General features: G+C 34.9%; 1 protein-coding gene across 2 annotated transcripts in view; it reads right to left on the bottom strand.

The window, feature by feature from the left end:
• The window catches only part of STX17 (syntaxin 17), a 54,117-nt gene that overhangs the window by 25,583 nt on the left and 5,754 nt on the right, over nucleotides 1-22,780 (bottom strand). For both annotated transcript variants that reach the window (XM_063081783.1, XM_063081782.1), the window contains exons 2-3: nucleotides 22,472-22,657; nucleotides 13,822-13,887 (exon numbers count right to left, since the gene is read on the bottom strand). In XM_063081783.1, coding sequence (XP_062937853.1) covers nucleotides 13,822-13,887; nucleotides 22,472-22,594 — 189 coding nt within the window. In that variant the 5' untranslated portion in view covers nucleotides 22,595-22,657. The remainder of the gene's footprint in view (nucleotides 1-13,821; nucleotides 13,888-22,471; nucleotides 22,658-22,780) is intronic.

Below are 22,780 nucleotides of genomic sequence, written 5' to 3' on the forward strand. Positions count from 1 at the left end.
TGGTCCTGGGCTTTTCTTTGTTGGAAGACTGCTGATTACTGCTTCAATCTCATTGCTTGTTATTGGTCTGTTCAGGTTCTCTATTTATTCTTGGTTCAGTCTTGGTAGTTTGTATGTGTCCAGAAATATATCCATTTTCTCCAGATTTTCATATTTGTTGGCATACAGTTGTTTATAATAATCTCTAATGATTCTTTGTATTTCTGTGGTATCAGTTGTAATGTCTCCCTTTTCACTTCTGATTTTTGTTACTTGGGTCTTCTCCTTTTGCTAACTTAGTTAATGGTTTGTCTATTTTATCTATCTTCCCCAAAATTAATTTTTTGTTTCATTGATCTTTTATACCATTTTGGGGGGTCTCTATTTCATTTAGTTCTACCCTGATCTTAGTTATTTCTTTCCATCTACTACTTTTAGGATTGGATAGTTATTTTTTTAGTTCTTTGAGGCATAGTGTGAGGTTATTTATTTGAAGACTTCTCATTCCTTTGAGGTAAGCATTTATTGCAATAAACTTCCCTCTTAGTACTGCTTTTGCAATATACTACAGGTTTTGGTATGATTTATCTTTATTTTCATTAGTTTCAAAAAATTTTTTGATTTTTTATTTAATTTCTTCTTGGACTCATAGGTCATTCAGGATTCTGTTGTTTAGTTTCAATGCACTTGAGTAGTTTCCAGAATTTTGCTTCTTATTGATTTCCTGTTTTAATTCATTGTGGTCTGAAAAGATACTTGGAATGATTTCAGTTTTTTTACAGTTGCTGAGACTTGATTTGTGACCTAACATGTGGTCTATCCTGGAGAATGTTCCATGTGCTGATGACAATAATGTGTATTCTGTAGTTGCTAGATGAAATGTTCTGTAGATGTCTGCCAGGTCCAATTGGTCTAAGACGTAGTTTAAATCCTGTGTTTCTCTATTGATTTCTTGCCTGGAAGATCTATCCAATGCTGAGGGAGGGGTGTTCAGGTCACTCACTATTATCATATTGGGGTCTACCTCTTTTTTAGGTCTAAGAGTATTCGGTTTACATATCTGGGTGCTCCAGTGTTCCATGCATACATATTTATGACTGTTATGTCTTCTAAGTGGACAGATTCCTTTATCATTACATAATGGCCTTCTTTGTCTCTTTTTGTGGTTTTTAGCTTGTAGTCTATTTTATCCGATATAAGCTACTCCTGCTTGGTTTTGGTTTCCATTTGCATGGTATATCTTTTTCCATCCCTGTGTGTATCTTTATAAGTGAGGTGGGTCTCTTGAAGACAGCATACAGTTGGGTTTAGCTTTTTAATCCAATCAGTCTGGCTTTTGAATGGGGAGTTTAATCCATTTACATTTAGGGTTGTTATTGATAAGTATTGCTTTACTCCTGTTGTTATATTAGTTTTTGTTTAGATGTTTTAAACATCATTTGTTCCTTTCTTCCCCTTTTATTTTTTGTTTTTAATGTTAGTTGGATTTTTTTTTTTTTTTTTTTTTTTTTTAAAGATGACCAGTAAGGGGATCTTAACCCTTGTCTTGGTGTTGTCAGCACCACGCTCAGCCAGTGAGCGAACCGGCCATCCCTATATAGGATCCGAACTTGTGGCCTTGGTGTTATCAGCACCGCACTCTCCCAAGTGAGCCACGGGCCGGCCCTGTTAGTTGGATTTTTGAGGTGACAAGATTTAGCTTCTTTATTTTTCTTGTTTGCATTTTGATTTTAACAGCAAGTTTTGCTTTCTTGTAAATCTGTGATAGTGATTATCATTTTTCAGATTCCAAATGCAGGAGAATTTTTTGAGAATTCCTTTTGAGAATTCCTTTGAGAATTTCTTGCAGGGCTGGTTGTGTGGTAATGAACTCCCATAATTTTTGTTTGTCTGGGAAATACACTATTTCTCCCTCATTTATGAAGGATAACCTTGCTAAGTATAGAATTCTTGGCTAGCATTTTTTTTTCTTTTAGTATTTTGAATATATCATCCCATTTTCTTCTGGCCTAAGGTTTCAGTTGAGAAGACTGCTGTTAGTCTGAGGGGGGCTCCCTTATAGGTGACTTGACACTTTTCTCTTGCTGCTTTTAGAATTCTTTCTTTGTCTTTCAGTTTTGCTAGTTTGACTATAATGTGTCTTGGAGAGGATCTTTTTAGACTGAATCTGTTTGGGGATCTTTGGGCTTCCTGGACTTGAACGTCTGCATCTTTCCCTATACCTGAGAAATTTTCTGTTATTACTTCCTTGAATAGGTTTTCAATGCCTTTTCCTTTCTCCTCCCCTTCCAGAATATGTTTGTGTGCTTGAGTTATCTGCTAGCTCTCTTAAATTTTCTTCATTTTTAAAAAATTCTCTTTTCCTTTTCTTTGTCTGACTGGGTTATTTCATAAAGACCATGTTTGAGGTCTGAAATTCTTTCTTCTGCTTGCTGTAGCCTGCTGCTTAAGCTTTCTGTTCTGTTTTTTATTTCACTGAGTGAATCCTTCATTTCTAGGAGTTCTGCTACATTCTTATTTAAGGTATTAATCTCTTTTTAAGTTTCCTCCTTCATATCCTGGATGATTTTTCTTGTTTCATTGTGTTCTCTACTTGATTCTTTTCTTATCTCTGAGTTTTATTAAGATTAGTGCTCAGAATTCCTTTTTGGACATCTCAAGGGTTTCCTGCTCTATGTGTCTGATACTTGAGAATTACCATATTCCTTTGGTGGTGTCATATCTTCCTGTTCATTTGTAGTTCTAGTATTTTTTTTGTTGATGTTTGGTCATCTAGTAGGACACTTGTTTCTTCTATTACTCTGGAGTGGACTATGAGGGGAAAGACTTCCTTCTCTATTTGTAGGCTCTGCTGATGACTCTTCTTGTGTCAACTCAATTAAGCGTGTGGTGAGCTGCCTCAGCTCCTGTTTGGTGAGAGGGCCCTCGGGGCTCAGGTGGCCATGGGCCAGTGGCTGTGTCAGAGTTGGCATTCAGGACTGCGCTCACCTGGATGCCCGCTTGGTTGGTGTGTGGGCCCCTATGAGGCTCGGGTGGGTATGCGTGGGCCTGTAGCTACGCTGGGATCAGCACAGCTGGGTGCCCACTTGGTCCATGGGAGGGCCCTTCCGGGGCTCAGGTGGGTGTGGGCAGGCCTGTGGTTGTGTCGAAATCAGTGTGCAGGGCCAGTGCTCACCTGGGCACCCTCTCACCATTGTTGTCTGTTCTACTTGAAGTTTCAAACATAATAATAGATGGACTTCTGCTTTTGTCCAGGGTGACCAGAGTTCACAGAACTGAGTACTGGAGAAGAGAGAGCAGCACAGAGATAGAACCCTGGAGATATGCAGAGGGGTCCATGATATATTTGGATATGGAGGTCACTAAATATCAGTATTTAGTAGAGAACAGATCAGAACATGTGTGTGAGGAAATTATCTAAAGCTAGGGAAATAACCATCTGAAAAAGTTAGAGGGAACAATACCCAGAACTTAGTCAAAACTGGAAACAGTGCCTGTTCTCACCAGTTAAACTGGAAAAACTCTTAATTCACACTGCATTGGATAGAGCACTCAGAAAGGTTTTGCCTCAGTATGAGGAATAATTAGCCACAGACAGCACTGCTCCAGTTAAGCCTAATGAATCATAAAAGTAAGCCCTTAAAGGATCAGACTGTTTCCAAACAACTTAATTACATTCCAGAACAAAGCTCAAGAAGATTTATAAGAACATAAAAAATATCCAATAACCAACAAGGAAAAGGAGATCACCAGACATACAAAGAAACAGGAAAACATGACCCATAATGAGGAGAATAATCAACTAACCAAAACTAACCTAAAATTAACATAGGCATTAGAATTAATAGAAAAGGGCATTCTAAGACTACTGAACATAAAGGCATAGCAATAGAAACTACTCAAAATGATATGCACAGAGAAAAAAGAATAAAAAAAATTAAAAGAGCATCAGTGAGCTCTGAGTTAACTTTAAACAGCCTAACATATATATAATTGGAGTCCTTGAAGGAGAAGAGAACAGAGGGGACAGAACAATACACAAAGAAATAATGGCCAAAGCACTTCCAAATTTGATGTGAACAATAAATCCAGAGGTCCAAGAAGCTAAACAAATTCAAAGCACAAGACACACGAAGAAAACTACACCAAGGCCTATCGTAATCAGTGTCCAAAACCAGTGACAAAAGGAAAAATCATAAAAACAGTCAGATAAAAGAGATATATTATATACAGAGAAACAAAGAATGAAGCAAATTTCTCATCAGAAACAATGCAAGTTAGAAGACAACCATCTTTTAAATGCTGAAAAAGAGTTCAATATAGAATTCTACATACAGCAAAATTTCTTTTAAAAACAAAGGTAAAATACTTTTCAGATATACAAAAGCTGAAAAAAGTCACAGCAGAATCACACTCCAAGAAATGTTAACAGAAATGTTTTAGACAAAAGGAAAACCATACAGAGAGAGATGTGGACCTACCCAAAGGCATTAACCACACCAGAAATAGAAATGATACTGGTAAATATATGACTTTTTCCCCCTTAATATCTAAATCACTTTAAGAATAATTGACTGTTTAAATATTATGAGGTATATAACATATGTAAAAGTAAAATATATGAGAACAACAGCATACAGACTGGGAAAGGAGGAACAGAAGTATATTTTAAGTTTGTTAAACATATGTGAAATAGTATAATATCACTTGAAAATAAACTGTGACAAGATGTATACTATAAGCACTAAATCAGTATACTATAAACCCTAAAGCAATCACTAAAATAAGAAAGTCACAGCTAGCAAGACAAGAAAGGAGATAAAATGGAATAAAAAATACTCAATTCAAAAGAAAACAGAAAAATCATTAATCATTAGGCAAATAAAAATTAATACCACAATGAGATACCACTACAGACCTATTGGAATGGCTAAAATTTAAAAGACTAACTATTTCAAGTGTTGGCAGGGATGTGGAGGAACTTCTGGGAATTTAAAATGGTACAACAATTACGGAAAACAGTTTGGCAGTTCCTTAAAAAGTTAAATAACCACTACCATATGATCTACCATTCCACATCTAAGTATTTACCCAAGAGAAATGAAATCCTTTGTTCATACAAATATTCATAGCAGCTTTATTTGTAATAGTTAAAACTGGAAACAACCCAAACATCCATCAACAGATGAATGTATAAACTGTGGTATATCCGTAAAGTAGAATACTATTCAACAATAAAAAGGAATACTGATACACATTACAACATAAATGAATCTCAAAATATTTATGTGGAGTAAAAGAAGCCAGACCAAAAAAAGAGTAGATATATTATGATTGTATTTATATTAGAGTCTAGGAAAACCAAACTAATGTACAGTGACAGAAGGTAGGTCGGTGGTTGCCTGGGTATGGGGGTAGGGGGTTGGTGGGAGGGGAGGGAAGAGTGCAGAGAAATGTGGGGGAAGAGGCCCAGAGGGTGTGGGGTTATAAAGTGGCATGAGGAAACTTTTTGAGGTGATGCACATATTCATTATCTTGATTGTGGTGATGGTTTCATGGTGTAAACATATGTTAAAACTTATCAGATTGTACCCTTTAAATATGTGCACTTTATTGTATGTCAATTATACATCAAGAAGGCTGTTTGGAAAAAAGCAGAGAGAAAAATGCAAAACATATCATATATTATTTTTATATACTTACACGAACAGAAATGATAATTATCTAAATCAGGAGAAAAGACTTCCTTCAGATGAAGGTGGGAGCAAGGGAAATAGAATGAAGGAAGGGTATACAAGAGGGCTTCAGTGGTATTTGTAAAGTTTTCTTCAAAAAAGAAAAGGAAGCAATTGTGGCAAAACATTAAGATTGCACAAAATTGGGTGTTAATTACATAGTTTGTTATATCATTCTTATTATTTTCTACATTTTTGTATGTTTGAAGTGTGTGTGTGTGTGTGTGTGTGTGTAATTTTTCATAAAGGTACTTCAATATTTATATCGCTGTTAGGTTAGTTCCTTATTCTTCTGTCAAGTTTGTGAGTTCAGAATGACTTACTAGGGCTACAGAGAGTAGTTAAAAATCTAACATATTAGGTCCCTGACATGCTATACAAAATTGTCTATATATGTCTGTGCCTGCATTTTTTAAAAAAGCAGACCCGTAATATGCTGATTATTATACTAGCCACCTAACTGGTATTCTTGGTTCCATTTCTACGCCCTTAGAGTTATCCGTTTTGTAACAGTAAAGTGATCTTTTATATTCCTATTAGGTCATTATCTGCTCAGAACCTTCCTTAACTCTGAGTTACCACATCCTGCAAGGCCCTCCATGATCTGACCCACATGATCTGACTTCACCTCCTATACTCTCCTTGCTCACACCAGCCACACTCATCTCTTTACTATTCCTTGAATATGTCAACATCTTTCATCTCAGAGTCTTTACGCTTGATTTTCTCTCAGCCTGTAAAAACTCTTACTCCCTATGGTTTATGCCTTTGCTTCCTTCAGATCTCTACGCAAATGTCATCAAAAACCTTCCACAACCACCATTTGTATAAAAGAACAGTCATCACCTCCTGTGATTCTTTGTTCCCTTTAACCCGCTTTACTTTTCTTCATGGCACTTACAACCATCTAACATATTATTTATTTACTTAAAAAAAAATCTGTCTCTGCTCTCTCCACTTTGCTACCCCCCCCAAATATAGGTTCTATAAGAATACGAATTTGCTTCTGTTTTGCTCACAGCTCTATCCCCAGTGTTTTAGTCCGTTCTGTGTTGCTATAACAGAAATACCTGAGACTGGATAATTTATAAGGGAAGAGGTTTATTTGGCTTATGATTCTGGGACAGCTGCATCTGGCATGGGCCTCAGGCTGCTTCTACTCATGGCGGAAAGTGGAAGGCAGTGGGCGGGTACAAGCGGATCACATGGCGAGAGGAAGCAAGAGAGAGAGAGAAGGTGCCCGGTTTTTTTTTTAAGCAACGAGCTCTCGCGGGAACTAACAGAGTGAGAACTCACTCATTAATCCCCCTTCCCCCAGGGAGAGCATTAATCCACTCATGAGGGATCCGTACGGTGACTCAATCAGTTTCCAACACTGCCACATTGGGGATCAAATTTCCACATGAGTTTTGGAGGGGACAACCCATCCAAACTCCATCACCCAGTGTCTGGAATAGTATCTAGAACATAATAAATGTTCAAATATTCCTGCTGTTCTAATAATCAGGCAAGAAAGGCCGTTTTATGCCAAATTCAGAAAATTTGCAGAAATATCCATAATTTTAGGTCAATGGGTCTATAATCACTGAAGTCAGTTTTAAAGAAGAAAGTTTATCAACTCAGTATTTAACAAGATTTGCAGTATGCAATTAGTAGACTGTGGCCAAACTTTCAATAAAATAAAGACAACTTCCCTCTCTTTCAATCTCTCTCTCTCTTTCTCTCTTTAGTTTTATAACTGACTTTAATAACTAGTTATGGCTTTTTTCCTTCTTTCAGAAATCTCCCCAAATTTCTGTCTACAGATTAAAAGATATACTCAAGTATATACTTAATCTATACTAATGATAATTGTAAAAAGTAATTATTCTAAGTTAATTGAAAATTCTGAAAAAGGGCTAATTATGTACTTAATGATTAAAAGAAGAGTGGCTATGCATATATTTGCCTTTGCTAAATATTGATTTAAGGATTCTTAATGTGTCTTTACAACATGTAATTTTGAGAGCAAATTGTGTACAGCAGAAAACATTTGGTATCATAATAATTATTCTGATTTCTTTACAAACACAGAGCACAAGTCCACTGGTAAACATTTAAATAACTTAAAGTAAACACATTCTACACATCATATAATTTATTATTAAGGGCTCCAGAGTCATAATTATTTAATTAAAATAAATCTGTAACATTCTTTACTTTTATTATCTACTACTACACTAAGGTAGTATAGCTTAAAAAGTATTAACTAAACCACGAAAAAGAGTAAAAATCAAAGAAAAAGTCTCCATTCATTTATTCAACAAGTATGTAATGAGCACCTACTATATAGGTGTTAAATACACTATCCCACTCTCTACCACGTGAGTTAATATTAAAAATGTTTCCAAATTAAAAAGAAAACATTAAGATACAACATTGGAATTGATTCTCATTAAGAAATCTCATTAAGTGCCCGCTAAGAGCAATGACACTATGCCAGATAAACTGGATTCCAATAGTATCACTTATTACTTTAGAATGACACTAAATTTCTTTCTTTACACTTTAGACAAACACTAAATTTCTCTACTCCTCAGCCTTCTTTTATCTGAAAAATGAGGACAATACCTCCTTATCCAGCATCCAGATAGCTGGCACTATATCATTTATTGGTCTCTATAATATATTTGACAATAAATCACATACTAATTTACATTTTTCTTTTAATAAAGTTTTAAACTATTATCCAAATATTATAACTTAACTTTTTGTGAATTCCCATCTAGGTAAGTTCCTAAGTATTTGGAGGGGAGGGGAGGGGAGACTGGGCTTTTTAAAATATACATTACATAACTTTTGTACGCCAAGCTGAGAAAAATGGTAGAAAGCAATGCAATTGCAATGTGTTTTAAGTTAAACTAACAAAAAGTCAACAATTTATTTTATCTTGATCTAGTAGTCAAAATGGAAGTATTAAATCAAGCCTATTATTAATAATTCCTCTTATTTACTGAATACCTGCCTTATAACAGGCTGGGTAGGCACTTGGCATACAAGATCAACAATACTTACAATCATCCACCAAATTAGGGACTAGTATACTAATTTGACAAATGAGGAAACTGAAGTTCAGAGATAGTAAATAACTTGTTCAAGCAAACAGTACCACATATTATTCAAATGATAAAGAAAATTTTAATTGGAATACAGTATAATGAGATTTTACTTTCAGAAAAATAACATATATAAAAAGTTCTTTTTATATATAACATAACATATATTAAGAGTTCTTTTGAATAGGGAGCTGTTGTCTTTTACATGGTCTTTTCATTAATAGATATGTTTGAACAAGCTTATTTATAACCAACTGTTTCTTCTAATAACCAGTGAGCCAGACTGAAGAAAACCACAAGGAATCAAAAGAAGAAAGAAATCAGTGACATTGGGTCACATTAATGGGTCACAAAATGGGTGACATTACAAGAAAAATATTACTGAAAAAGCTAAACTATAAATAAAATATCCAAAGGGATTATAGACCACTTATTAGAAAAAACAAGAGAATTTAAAGATAATTGGCCATAAGATCTATAATTGAAAATTGACTGTATTTCCATATATACCAGCAAAAGTTAGAAAGCATAATTTAAAAGAAAGATAACTTTTAACACCTCCCCGAAACATACACACATACACATATCCTAAAACTGTAAGGTACCTAAGAATAGATTAATGAAATAGCTTAAAATAGACAAACAAAATAAGTGTAAGGACTGTATTCCAGTCATCTGCTGCTGCATAACAAATTTATCTAAAACTTAAGGGTCTAAAACTACTATTTGATTTTGCTCGTGATTTTGTGGACCAAAAATTTTGGAAATCCTCAGCTGAGTTCTCACTTGGGATCTCTCATGCAGTTGAGTCAGATGTTGGCTGGGGCTGCAGTCATCTGAAGGCTCAGCTGTGCTGGATGTCCAAGATGTCTCACTCACAGAAAGATCAGAGACAGACCCATGCATATATGGAATTACTTTAATATGTTTTAGAAGTAGCACTGTAGAAATCAGTTAATAGTGAGACACAACTGGTTTCCCAAATTGAACAAAATGAAATTTTACTTATGCCTATCTCATACCATTAATTCAAGATGGATTAAAGACTTGGATGTTAAAAGCAAAACATTTAAAACATTCAGTAGATAATATGGAATAATAGCTTCCATCAACAGATGAACAGATAAAGAAAATGTGGAATATATAGACAATGGAATACTAGTCAGCCATAAAAAATATGAAATCCTGTCATTCATGTCAACATGGATGAGCCTGGAGGACATTATGCCAAATAAAATAAGCCAGGCACAGAAAGATAAATATTGTGTGTTCTCACTCATATGTTGAAGCTAAAAAAGTTGATTTCATACAAGTAGAGAGTAGAATAGTAGTTACTAGAGACTGAGGAGGGTAGGGGGGTAGGGGAGATAAGGAGAGGCTGGTTAATGGATACATGAGGAATAAGTTCTAATATTCTATAGCACTCTAGGGTGACTACTGTTAACAATTTATTGTTTCTTTTCAAATATCTAGAAGAGAGGATTTTGAAAGTTCCCAATACACAAAAATGATAAATGTTGAGGTGATGGATTTGCTAATTACTCTCGTTTGATCATTACACATTTACACATATATCAAAATATCACACTGTACCCCATAAACATGTACAATTTTTGTGTGTCAAGTAAAAATAATAATAAAAAAAGATTGGTAAATTAGACTACATTTAAATAAAGAACTCTTTTTTATCAAAACATACTATAATGAAAGTGAAAACAGTTATTATATAAATCTAGTAATGATAAATCTAGAAAATCTGTAATAACTGTTCATGAAATTGTTTGTCCAAAAATAACTTTTACACAAACTAGCAAAGCACAAACCTACACACAAAATTCAGGGCAGACAGGAATAAAACTAAGCAAATACCTACATCTAACAAGAGTTTCGATCTCAGTATATTAATAGCACAAATAAACCTTTTGTGCCAGATGAAGGTCAATAATGTAAATATGTATTTTTTTGAAAATCAGTAAACAAATATTTTGTCCACAGTCAATGTCTCAAGCAAATTATGTGATTTTTAATGACATATTAAATGATATATTAAACAGTGAAGAGGGTAAGAAATCCAAGTCATAATCTCATTAACATGCTAAGTACCATTCAATAAACACTGAATCTTGCTGGGCACCAGGTGCTGTAGAATGTACAAACAATGGAGACATAGTCTCTGCTCTTTAGGCCCATAATCTAGTTAGCAAGCAGTAAAATAGATATATAGACAGATAAGTCAAATTTTCATATAAATCTCAAAGCAATCTGTTTTTCTCCATCTCCACTATCTCTAAGCTACTAACACCTATTGCCTGAACCTCTCTAACTCTTCCTAATGACCTCCTGCATTCATTTTATTCTATCCCAATCTACTCAATATACTGCAGCTATAGAAACCTTTTTGAAATTCAAGAGGACCACAGATGCATTCTTTGGAGAAACTGACTCTAGATTCAGAAACACAAGGCACAGGGCTAAAAACAGGGATTTGCATAAAAGCCTGTAATGAATAACAAAAGCCCCAACAGCCTCCGCCTAACCTGCCTCTATAACTCTGTAAGACTAGTGCATACCTGCCCTAGAGGGAGAATGAGGATTCTTAGGAAACTAAACCAGAACAACCTCCAGACCCTGATATTTGGATGTTGCCCCAAGGAAAATGCCAGTTTGCCAAAGCACCCATAGGGAAGTACAACAGGAGACAAGCAATCAGCTTTTTAGTATCTCAGAAAAATAGAAGAAGTTATTACACCGGTACACAAACTGTTATTTAAAAAGGAAAAAGAGAAACAAGAAAAAGCTCTTATAAATCAAATATCATAATAGCAGAAACAAAGAATTCAGTAGAAGGAGTTGAAGATAAAGCTCAGGAAATCTCTCAGAAAATAGAAAATTAGACAAGCAATCCAAGAGTTCCAACATCCAATAGAACAGGGAATAGCAAATTTTTTCTGCAAGGGACCAGATAGTAAATAGCTTAGGCTTTGCAGACGATACAGTCCTACTGTAACTACTCAACTCTGCTGGTGTAATGTAAACAGATGGGACACACAGAATGCCAGATATGGCCTATAAGCCATAGTTTGATGACCCTGGCAATAAAAGATCCCCCCCAACCCCCAAAAAAGAACAAAAAGAGAAAATGCAGAAGAATAAATTATCAAAGAAAAATTTAAGAAAATTTCCCAGAACTAAAGAACATGACTTTTTCGACTGCAAGGGTCTAACAATACATATCATCATCAAATTTTAGAGTACCAGGGATGAACAGATCACAAAAGCTCCCAAAGGGAAAAAGAACAGATCCTATGCAAAGACTGGAAAATCAGGTGATACCAGCTTTATTAGAAATAACACAAAAAAGCTGGAAAGCCTTCAATATTGAAAGAGAATCCCAACTTGAAATCTGTACCTAGTGAAATTAGCAATCATATGTGAGGGGAGAAAAAGGGCATTTTTCAGACATATAATTATTTGAAAATTTACCTCCAAGGTACCCTAATTTACAGGGCTACTAAACGATTACTCCAATAAAACAATGGAGTAAACCAAAATAAGGAAGACGTGATATCCAGAGAAACAGGGACCTAACCACAGAAGAGCAGCTAAGGTAAGTCCCAGAGAATCAGCTGTGCAACAAGCCTAGAAAGTGAGTCCACAGTGGAACTGGGGGAAGAAGGGCTTCAGAAGGAAATCTTCAAAATAAAGAATGGAACTGATGTATTTGAGCATATGAAAAATATTATTATTTTTTTTTTTTTTTTTTTGTCGTTTTTTTTTTTTTTTTCGTGACCGGCACTCAGCAAGTGAGTGCACCGGTCATTCCTATATAGGATCCGAACCCGCCGCGGGAGCGTCACCGCGCTCCCAGTGCAGCACTCTACCGAGTGCGCCACGGGCTCGGCCCGAAAAATATTATTTTTTCACAAAAAAAGCATGTGACAGAGATGTGAAGCATTTAGAAAAAAATAACTAGAAACACAGAAAGCCAGGCAATTTAAAAAAGAAAGCAATACTTAAAAAAAAAGTAAAGGGCTGCACTGAATTTCACTATGTGGCTGAGCAGGAGACATTATCTTCATAAACAAAATAATGAGATACTGATTACTAATTTAACCAAAAGTTGTAATATCTGTAATGTTATAGAAGGAAGGAAAGTAGGACAGCAAGGTGGGAAGCTAGAGCTCGACCTACCATGACAAGAACTGAAGAGATAATGCCTAAACCTGATTAATCAAGAAGTACCAGTCTACACATGGTATTCAGTAATAAAGAGATAAATACCAGGGAAAATGACCAAAAAGATTAACAATGGTTTCTTCCAAGTAGGACTTAGAGATGGTAGGGCACTATAAGCCCTCTAATTGTATTTGGCTTTGGCTTTTAAACTATGTAAATATTATATTATAATATGATACATATATTTGCTGTATCATATATATTATTATATTAAATAATTAAAATTTATTTTTTAAAAAAAAGCAATTAGTAAAGAATATTTGTAATATATATTACAGACAGAAGATCAATATCTTTCAAATTATAAGGAGCTCTTACAAAAGACATCAGCATAATATAATACTCATATACGCAAGGGACATGAATAGGCAACTAACAAAAGAAATATTACTGCCCAAGGCACACGTGAAAAAAACTTTCACCCTTCAAAGCAATAATAAGAAAAAAAATCCAGATTAAAACAACAAAGCATTATTTTAACCTACCAATTAGCAAAAATTTGAGAAATGGGTAATACCAATGTTGTAAGGTTTTTGGAAAATTTATCGATTGTGAGACTGTAAGTTGATATATCATTTCTGGAGGAAAATTTGATAATATGAAACAAAACCTTAAAATATGCATGACATGTGATTCAGCAATTCCTGCTAAAAATGTATCCTTATGGAAATAGTAACAAATATGTATAAAAGGATTCAGCTACAAAGGTATTATTTAGCAAAATTTTCTTAAGACTTTTTCATATTGATTTACCAGAAACAATATAATAGCCTTACCTGAACTGTACGTCCTGCATTGATATGCTCTTCATGCAATTTGTCCCACATTCTGCACCTTTGATACTATACAAAAAGGAAAAGGGGAAAACACTGAATTTTTCTTATCTAAAGGATTAATTCCACTTACCATAAAAATCCCCACTCTCCTACCCAAACTTTAACATTCTAGCTAGAAAACATAGTGATTTAATAGTGGTAGTTAACTTTCCAAAGACCATACAATTAGGAAGTTTTTAAGAATATTACATACAAAATTCTAAAATTATAAAACAAAAAATCAGTAGATCCGGGTTATTTTCAACAATTTTTTTTTTTTTGCAGCTGGCTGGTATAAGGATCCGAACCTTTGACCTTGTTGGTATTACCAAAAAAGATTATGTATTTTATCTATATTGCAAACTCTCTGGAAATGGAAAATATAAATAATGAGAATGTAAAAAAAGTGAAAAATAAAAGATTAACAGCATTCATAAGATATTCTTACTATATATGAAGAATTTTAAATGTTTGTCAATTACAGTGTTAAGTATTGAAAACTAAAATCTGAATTTGAAAAAAAAAGTAACGTTGATACTGCAGACTAGTTAGCTCAGTTGGTTAAAAAACAGTCTTATAACACCAAGGTCATGGTTTGGATACCTGAACTGGCCAGCCACCAAAAAAAAAAAAAAAAAAAAAGATATTAAACATTAAACATTTAATATATATGTTTCAGTTTTTACCAAGGCAAAGTTTACCTTTCAGAGTATCATCCAAGAAACTTTATAAGCATGATAATAAAAATATTTTCATTTGACAGAAACCATAGAAAAATGTGGTAACATTACAGCAGAATTATTTATACAGAATATTAATATCAACACCAAATGTCACATATTATTGTTGGTGGAAATAAAAAATCCAAACAATTAAAATGTTAGCAGATGTGAATATTGACATTAAACACATTTTTGGTATATTGCACACTAAAAAAAAAAAAAAAACCAACCAAGAAATAATCTGAAAGGACAGAAATATGAAAATGCCCCATATACACATGGAACACATAATAGATTATCAGAGTACAGCACTGAAAAAACTTCCAGGGCATTTTTATATTCCTTGTTCTGCATATTCTTTAAATTTGGTAGTGAATGATACTCTTTTGAGCAAAAACCTCTTTTGATACTCCTATAATTTTTACAAAAAATTTTTCAAAACAATTGAATCAATGCCATCAGATCCAGCATATATGCTCTCTTAGATAATGCTATAATATTAATTAGAGTTTAATAATGCAAGCCAAAGATACACATTTGAAAATAAACTACTTTTTTAGCCACATTCCAAATCTTCCTTTTTCATTTTTTTTAATAATTTTGTAGTTGACACGTAATAATTGTACATATTTATGAGGTGCAGAGTGATACTTCGACACATGCATACAATGTGTGATGATCAAGTCAGGGTAATTAGCATATCCATCACAACAGACATTTCTCATTTCTTTGTGTTAAGAATATTTGAACTCCTCTCTTCTGCCAATTTGAAAATATACAACAAATTATTGTGAATTATAGACACCTAGCACTGCTATAGAACACTAGAATTTAGTTTTCCTTTCTAGCTGTTTGTATGTCAACCAATGTCTCCCTATCCCCACTCCCCACCTTTCCCAACAACTAGTAACCACTATGCTACTCTCAACTTCTATGAGTTAAACTTTTTTAGCTTTCACATATAAGTGAGAACATGCACTGTTTATCTTTCTGTGCCTGATTTACTTCACTTAACATAGTATTTTCCAGGCTCATCCATGTTGCTGTAAATGACAGAATTTCATTCTTTTTTATAGCTGAGTAGTACTGCACTGGGTCCATATTCCACATTTTCTTTATCTATTCATCTGTTTTTTTGTTTGTTTGTTTGTTTTTTGCCTTTTTTGTGACCGGCACTCAGCCAGTGAGTGCACCGGCCATTCCTATATAGGATCCGAACCTGCGGCAGGAGCCTCGCCGCGCTCCCAGCGCCGCACTCTCCTGAGTGCGCCACGGGCTCGGCCCCCATTCATCTGTTGATAGACGCTTATGTTGATTCCGTATCTTGGCTATTGTGAATAGTGCTGCAATAAACATGGGGGTGCAGGTATCTCTTCAATAACTGATTTCCTTTCCTTTGGATAAACACCCAGTAGTGGCATTGCTAGATCATATGTTAGTTCTATTTTTAGTTTTCTGAGGATCCTCCATACTGTTTTTCATAATGACTGTACCATAATGAGGAAGACCGTAATTTTACTATTACAACTGTTTAAGATCATAGACATTTGCAGCTTACCCATGAATGGTTAAAATATGAGTATTAAATCTGTGAATCTTAAGGTCCCTTGCACAGTGCTATGTAAAGATGGTGTGTTTACGTCTGACTGCGGTTGATATCAATCAAGATATATTCCATAGGAAGTAAGTGAGTTGGATTTGAACAATAAGCAATTTTTGGAAGGTAACAAATGGTGGGGTGGGTATTGCTAATAGATACAAAAGAAAAAGCAAAACACTAACTTTCTTTTTTTATAGAGGAAAATGATCTTCAAAGTAGAAAAGTCTACAATAAAATGATTAGGAGAAAAATAAAAACCAAGGAAGAGTAAGAGCAAACTTAGATACTTCAAATGAGTTCAAGTCAACAGGCACAGGGAAATTATATCCCAGCAAACCAAAAGACCTTGCCAATGTGATCACAGAAACACTTCTGCTTACCTATGAAAAACTGTGAAGAATTGGAAATGTCCCTAGAGACCTGCAAATATTGACCCAATTTTCACAAAAGAGAGTATGTTTAAAACACTGTAGGCTGTAAGACTTAATGTGAATCTTGGGGAAAGTTCTATATTATATATTATTAGAGATGGTTTGTGAGAACTATAGAAATGGTGACAGTATACCAGCGTGCTGTCTCTTTCCTGTCCAACATTTTCATCAAAGACTTCAAAACAAAGAATGCATAATTACCAAATGTGCAGATAAGATAAATTAGAAGGGATAACTAACATAGATGAAAGATCACTATTCCACGATAAGAACAATATAACAATGTAAATGTAAAGCCCTGTACTTAAAAAGAGAAATTGTACCAGTACAAAAAACAAGTACGATCCGGTCCAATAGCTGCAGTTCATATAAAAAAAAGTCCTATGAATTTTATTTGGTTGATTATAAAGCCAACAAAAAAGATTGCAATATAAAGCTTCTAAAACAACTGATGCAATCTTAGGCTCTATACATGCATACAAATATTCACTCATTCAACATGCTTTTTTACTAGAAGCACACTATATTTCAAGCACATTAGAAATTTAACACATTTACTAACATAGTGATCTCAAGCAAGAAATTTAACCACTCTAAATCTGTTTCTCCACCTAAAAAATGAAGATAATAATACCTAACCTATAAGGATGTTATAAGGATTAAATGCTTGACATATAAAAACCCCTAACAGCACTCAACAAGTGAAAACGACTACTACCTTTGCTGTTATTATTTGCTTATTGTCAAGGAAGTTGTAGAAGAGATTACTGTCTCAAGTGGAGGACAAACTAGATCACCTTACTTCTTATCACAATAAATTGTAAGAAATAAAGAATAAAATAATTCACATTCCTACTGCTTGCTACATAATTTTACACCTAAATTAGGATACATTATTAGAAGGTTTTATTCCAAATATTTGGAGAGGAGAAAAAAACTTAAAGTGATTTAATATGTGTGAAAAACAAAGAAGTAACCCCTAAAAAATTTAGTTAAGACCACTGACAAGCATTTCTAAACAGCAGTGCTTTTATAAGGTACCTTTTTTGTATTGTCTATTTGCACAGTGGCACTAGAGAGGAAGGCTAACGCAGTGCTATCACTTGAGCCAATTAGTATGCTTCGGGTTGCGAACAACAGAAAACTCAAAATTAAAAATGGCTTTATTAATAAGTACATTTACTATCTCACATACAAAGCAGTCTAGAAGTAGGATAATTCCAGGGTGGTTTAATTCAGGAGCTTACAAAGTCATCAAGCACCCAAGTTCTATCTTTCTGCTTTACTACTGTCAACAAGGAGCTTTTGTCCTCAGCTTTGTCCCCTAATGGGTGCAAGAAAACTAGCTATAGTTCCAGGTACAACAGGAAGACATAACGAGACCAAGTAGAAGAACTGGGGACAAAGCTGAGGACAAAAGCTTGTTTCTTTCTATGTATATATTTATAACAGTAGGAAAATCTTTACAGAAGTCTCCATATCCCCAAACAGGCTTTCCCTCAAGTCTCATTGGCCAGAACTATAGGCTATGTTTATTGTTCATTGCTAACCAAACATTGACAAGAATGGAATTATCATAGTCAACAGAGCCATTATCATTCACCACCTGTGCTGAGGCTTGCCTATTCTGAAACACGAAGGAAGAGAAAATGAATCAGAGTTCTGTCAGAAAAAAGGAAAGGGGTGGGGAAAGGTGATTGAAAGATTAAAATAGATATTCACAGACTAAAAAGAGAAGTGAAAAATATTTTCATTGTAATCACAAGTTGACAAACAAATAAGAATAAATAATAACAAATAAGACTGATTATGTCTTATTTCACACTGTATAGTTCAGGTTTCATGCTGTTTGAATAGTCTATGCCACCCATTTTCATACTTAATTATATATTGCCTCTTATCATTCTTTGAATATTTCCTATCTTATTTCCTTAACTGGACTGCAAACCTGCAAACCTTCTGAGAATTGGAAATCTATCTTTTAAACGTTCCTCAATGCTAACAATCTAAGAAACAGCAAACACCAATAAATACTTATGAAAAGCTAACATTTATTTCATATAATAATCTGCCATCTCATTAAACCTGGTAGATTGAACACAAATAATCACCTGTGCCCTTTTCCAAAACCCCACTAAATGTCAATAAAGAACTTTAAAAGGTATAAATTCACAAGAATAATGAGAGTACACTAGAAAACACCAAATGACAAGAAATTTTAACAAAATTTTGGAAGCTGGAAAGAGTATGGACATGTTGCATCTGACACAGCAGACCAGAGAAAGCAGAGACCTAAGCCTGCAGAAGGGGTAGATGGTGGGAGGGAGAGGCAATGGGAAGCAAGCCACAGGCATAGCACTACTCCAGAAAGACTAAGCAACCCAACTGGAGGTAACAGCTATCAGGTAACCAGGTGGAAGTGTATGGTGAGGCAAAAAGCTGAAGGATTGGCTGAAAGTTCATATGAGGAACAGGTGGTCTATCAGATCCCCTCTCCACTTGCCCAAGCAACTGTCCTGCCCCTATCATCACAGAAGACAATACTACAGAAGACAATCTCAAAGAAGCCAAAGTAAAGAATCTAGGGATCCTGGACAACAAGCACATCTAAGGGTAGGGATGAGATACCATACCACTACCAGAAAGATTAAGCCTGGATGAGGAATCTCTGAATGGTGGTGAGCCTGCTCTCTCCAACCTCCCAACCCATACCCACAACCATCACCTCTGATAAACACACTCCAACAGGTAGGAGACTGGAGGATTGCTGTCTTTAGAAACTAAATAACTAACAAGACCTACAGATACTGACATCTGGTGGTTCCACATTAAAATAGATCCTCATCTGTTCACCCCTCCAGGCAACAAGGCCCCCACTACTACCCTGCTACTCATACATGGCTTCCAATTAACACTCTTAAATATCAAAAGCCAGCCAGTGAAAGCCTATGACTCCATATGCTGAGATGGATGGATGGATGGAAGGAAGGGAGGGAGGGAGGGAAGGATGGAGGAAAGAAGAGAGGGGGGAGGAAGAAGGAAGGAGGGGAAGGGAGAAAGAAGGAAGAAAGAAAAGGGATTCAAAGAAAACAAAGACAAGGAAGCAGAAGGAAATTTTAAAAATAAAAATTAAAAAACCATAGAGAGATGATACGATACTGCACCCATGAAACAAGAACAGGATTCTCTTTAAGAGAGAGAGCGTAAACAGTGAGTGCAGATATCCAAGTGCATTGACAGAAAAAAGAAGAATATCATTAGAAAAAGTATGATTCTGGTTATTCTATCTAAGCTGGAATGTGGATGATTGATTAATGACTGACTGGGTGCTACATGTGGCTAGGATCTGAGGGTAATGATTCGTACAGAATAAATATGATAGCTGTGTGCTGGAGTAACCATTTTGCACACAAGATAGAACCAAGTTGACGATGGGAGAACAAGAGAGCCTGGGTCTTTAATTGCTGTTGAGCTGCCAGTGTAGCCCTGACTGCCCTCCACTGCTATGAGAAACCAAAAACAAAAGCAAAGCAAAAACAAAAATACCACCTTATTCAATACATTATTTTTGTGGGGTTTTTTTGCTACTTGCACCTTAACTATATACTAACTAATACATTACGTGTATACAGAAAGTTTTCCCCCAAATCCCTACAATATGAAACAAAGAAAATTATGTTCCAAGCTTACTATCTTGTCATTCTTATTAACTATGCTTAAGTCTATCTTACATTAACCAAGAAAGATGAATGCTAACACTTCAAGTTTCAGGATGACATTCTAATCAAGTTTATCACGTGTAATAAAATGCAATGCTGAAGGACCTATGGAATACAGCCCCAGGTGTCCACAGCACACTACTCTCATTGTTTTTGGATGTTGCAGAATCACTCCAGTAAGCCTTACCTTCAATTTCCCTCAGTCTGACTTTCTTCTTCTAAATTCATATTGGATGACTGATGGCCAGCATAATAAATATCTTATCTTTCCACACCTTTCCCCCAAGAAGAATATGTCTTTTTGAAAGTGAGGCATTGTCAGACACCTGGAGCCCAAACTTAGTTCTTAACTCTTTTGTCCAGAGTGAACACTGCAGCTTTTAAATGTCTTTACATTGCTATAACATATCTATTAATATATACTATTCAACTCTATATAGATAAAAAGTCACTTTTATAATTAAACTAGAAATCCTAGGGACAGAAGAATGAGGAAGGATATGCAATAAAACATAGACCAGTGTGAGTTTAACTGCTTGGCTTAACACAATATCATCTATATTGAAAATTAGGATTATTCTGACACTGTCTAAAGATTTCACAATAAGTAAAAATTTCACAAAATGCTAAAGGAAAAATGTTCTGGCAGACAGGGATCAATGTAATTTTGGAATAATTTTCTTACGATGTCTGGCACAATTAACCAAATCAGTAACAGACCATTTCCTATACGCACCCACCTTTCCCCCAGAGTTCTGGCAGATTGATGACTGATTGGGTAGTACATATGACAAGGGTCTGAAGGTAATGATGGCAGTCATTTTTGTACAGAATAAATATAAGAGAAGCGAAATCTAAAACATGGCAAACCTCAAAGGTAAGATAGGACAATAAAGGAAAGAAATGACCTTAATAGACCAGAGTCCACCTGTTCCTACCTTTCTAAATCAATGCATCCACCAAATTCCTGTCATCTTTGTAACTAAGCACTTCAGTATGAGCTCTGGACTTTGAAACACACCTTATTAAACCTCCTACCCAGAGATGATCAACCAAAAGTAAACTTTTATTTCTATGTTGTTATAGGGAGAAAAGAACCAGCCCCACTCATTAACCAAAGCAGGGAACCCTTTCATTTGTTTCCATTCATGACAAGAATAACAAGTTTACCAGACAACTTCTCCATCCTTAAAAGTCACACCATTACTTACTGAGTACTGGTGAAGAAGAAATTAAGGGAAGAAGAAATTGATTTATTAAAATAAATCAATCCTGAAATCTAAAGACACCTTCATCTTAATATTCTTGGCACTCATTTTCTTTACTTTTTAAAAGGATTCAAATACTAGGAAGGTAGAATGTATCAACAGGAGAAAAAGCTGACACTTTTCTTACTTGCATAAGCTAAAATTGTGATGAATGTTTACATTTAAAGGCTTAATGACTACATCCTCCACCCTCAACCTTCAAAAAAAAAAAAAAAAAAATCAGTGGAGGGCCTTACAGCTTAAAACCTATCCTGGGAGAGGTCTATCAGACACTGGCCAGTGCAGGTTCTATGCAACCTCCGCTGTAGACCCTGAGACTAATTTGTCTTCCCTCTAATTATTTCTTCAACTGACCCACGCCATACTTGTATTTCTCAATTTGGAGCTTTCCTCAAAGGGAAGCAATGAAGTAAGCAAATTCCCTCATATCATACAATGATCTACTTCTTTAATATATGTGCACCTAAGGAGGATAGGAGTTACTGATAGACACACTAAACATTCAAAAAACTTGCCATGGGGTAAAGGAAATTAAGGCAGGTCCATTAGCCAAAGTTCCCAGCCTTTACATTACGGTGTACCATCAAACAGTCTGTATTGTAATTACAACTGCGTAAAACCTCAATATGTACAATTAAAAAGGTATAGACTCTATTCCTGTATTCCTTCCTTAAAAAAAGAGTAATATACGAGAGGTTTATTTGCAGAACAGAAAAACCAGCTGAAAAAAAATTAATAATGTTGCTAAATCAATAGGAACTAGGTGTTTTAGCAAAGCTCTTATCCAATATTCTAAATTTAGCTGAAATGCACAAAAAATAGAAATCAGACTATTTAACTGTTTCTTGTGGTAGAAAATGACAAAGCTCACCTTCTCAATATTTATCTGGTGCTTTCTTAACCTCTCCAGGTCTGTTGGGATTACTATCTTAATAAATTTCTGGATAGCTGGTTCAAGACGGCGTAATTTCACTTTTTCTTCATCTTCAGACATCCTAAAAATACGTTGTGTCACTTCCACTTCTGACAACTGTCTTCTCCACTCATACAGAAAAACCTAAAAAGGAAATGTTTCTTTAAGAATGTTTTTCAATCAGTTTCCACTATTTTTAAAAGCCAACGATTGGGTAGTTTTACAACTTATCCTAAGTACATATTCAACTTCATCCTGAACTTGACT

The sequence above is a fragment of the Cynocephalus volans genome, chromosome 17 (assembly GCF_027409185.1).
Source record: "Cynocephalus volans isolate mCynVol1 chromosome 17, mCynVol1.pri, whole genome shotgun sequence".
In the NCBI taxonomy this organism is placed as follows: Eukaryota; Metazoa; Chordata; class Mammalia; order Dermoptera; family Cynocephalidae; genus Cynocephalus; species Cynocephalus volans.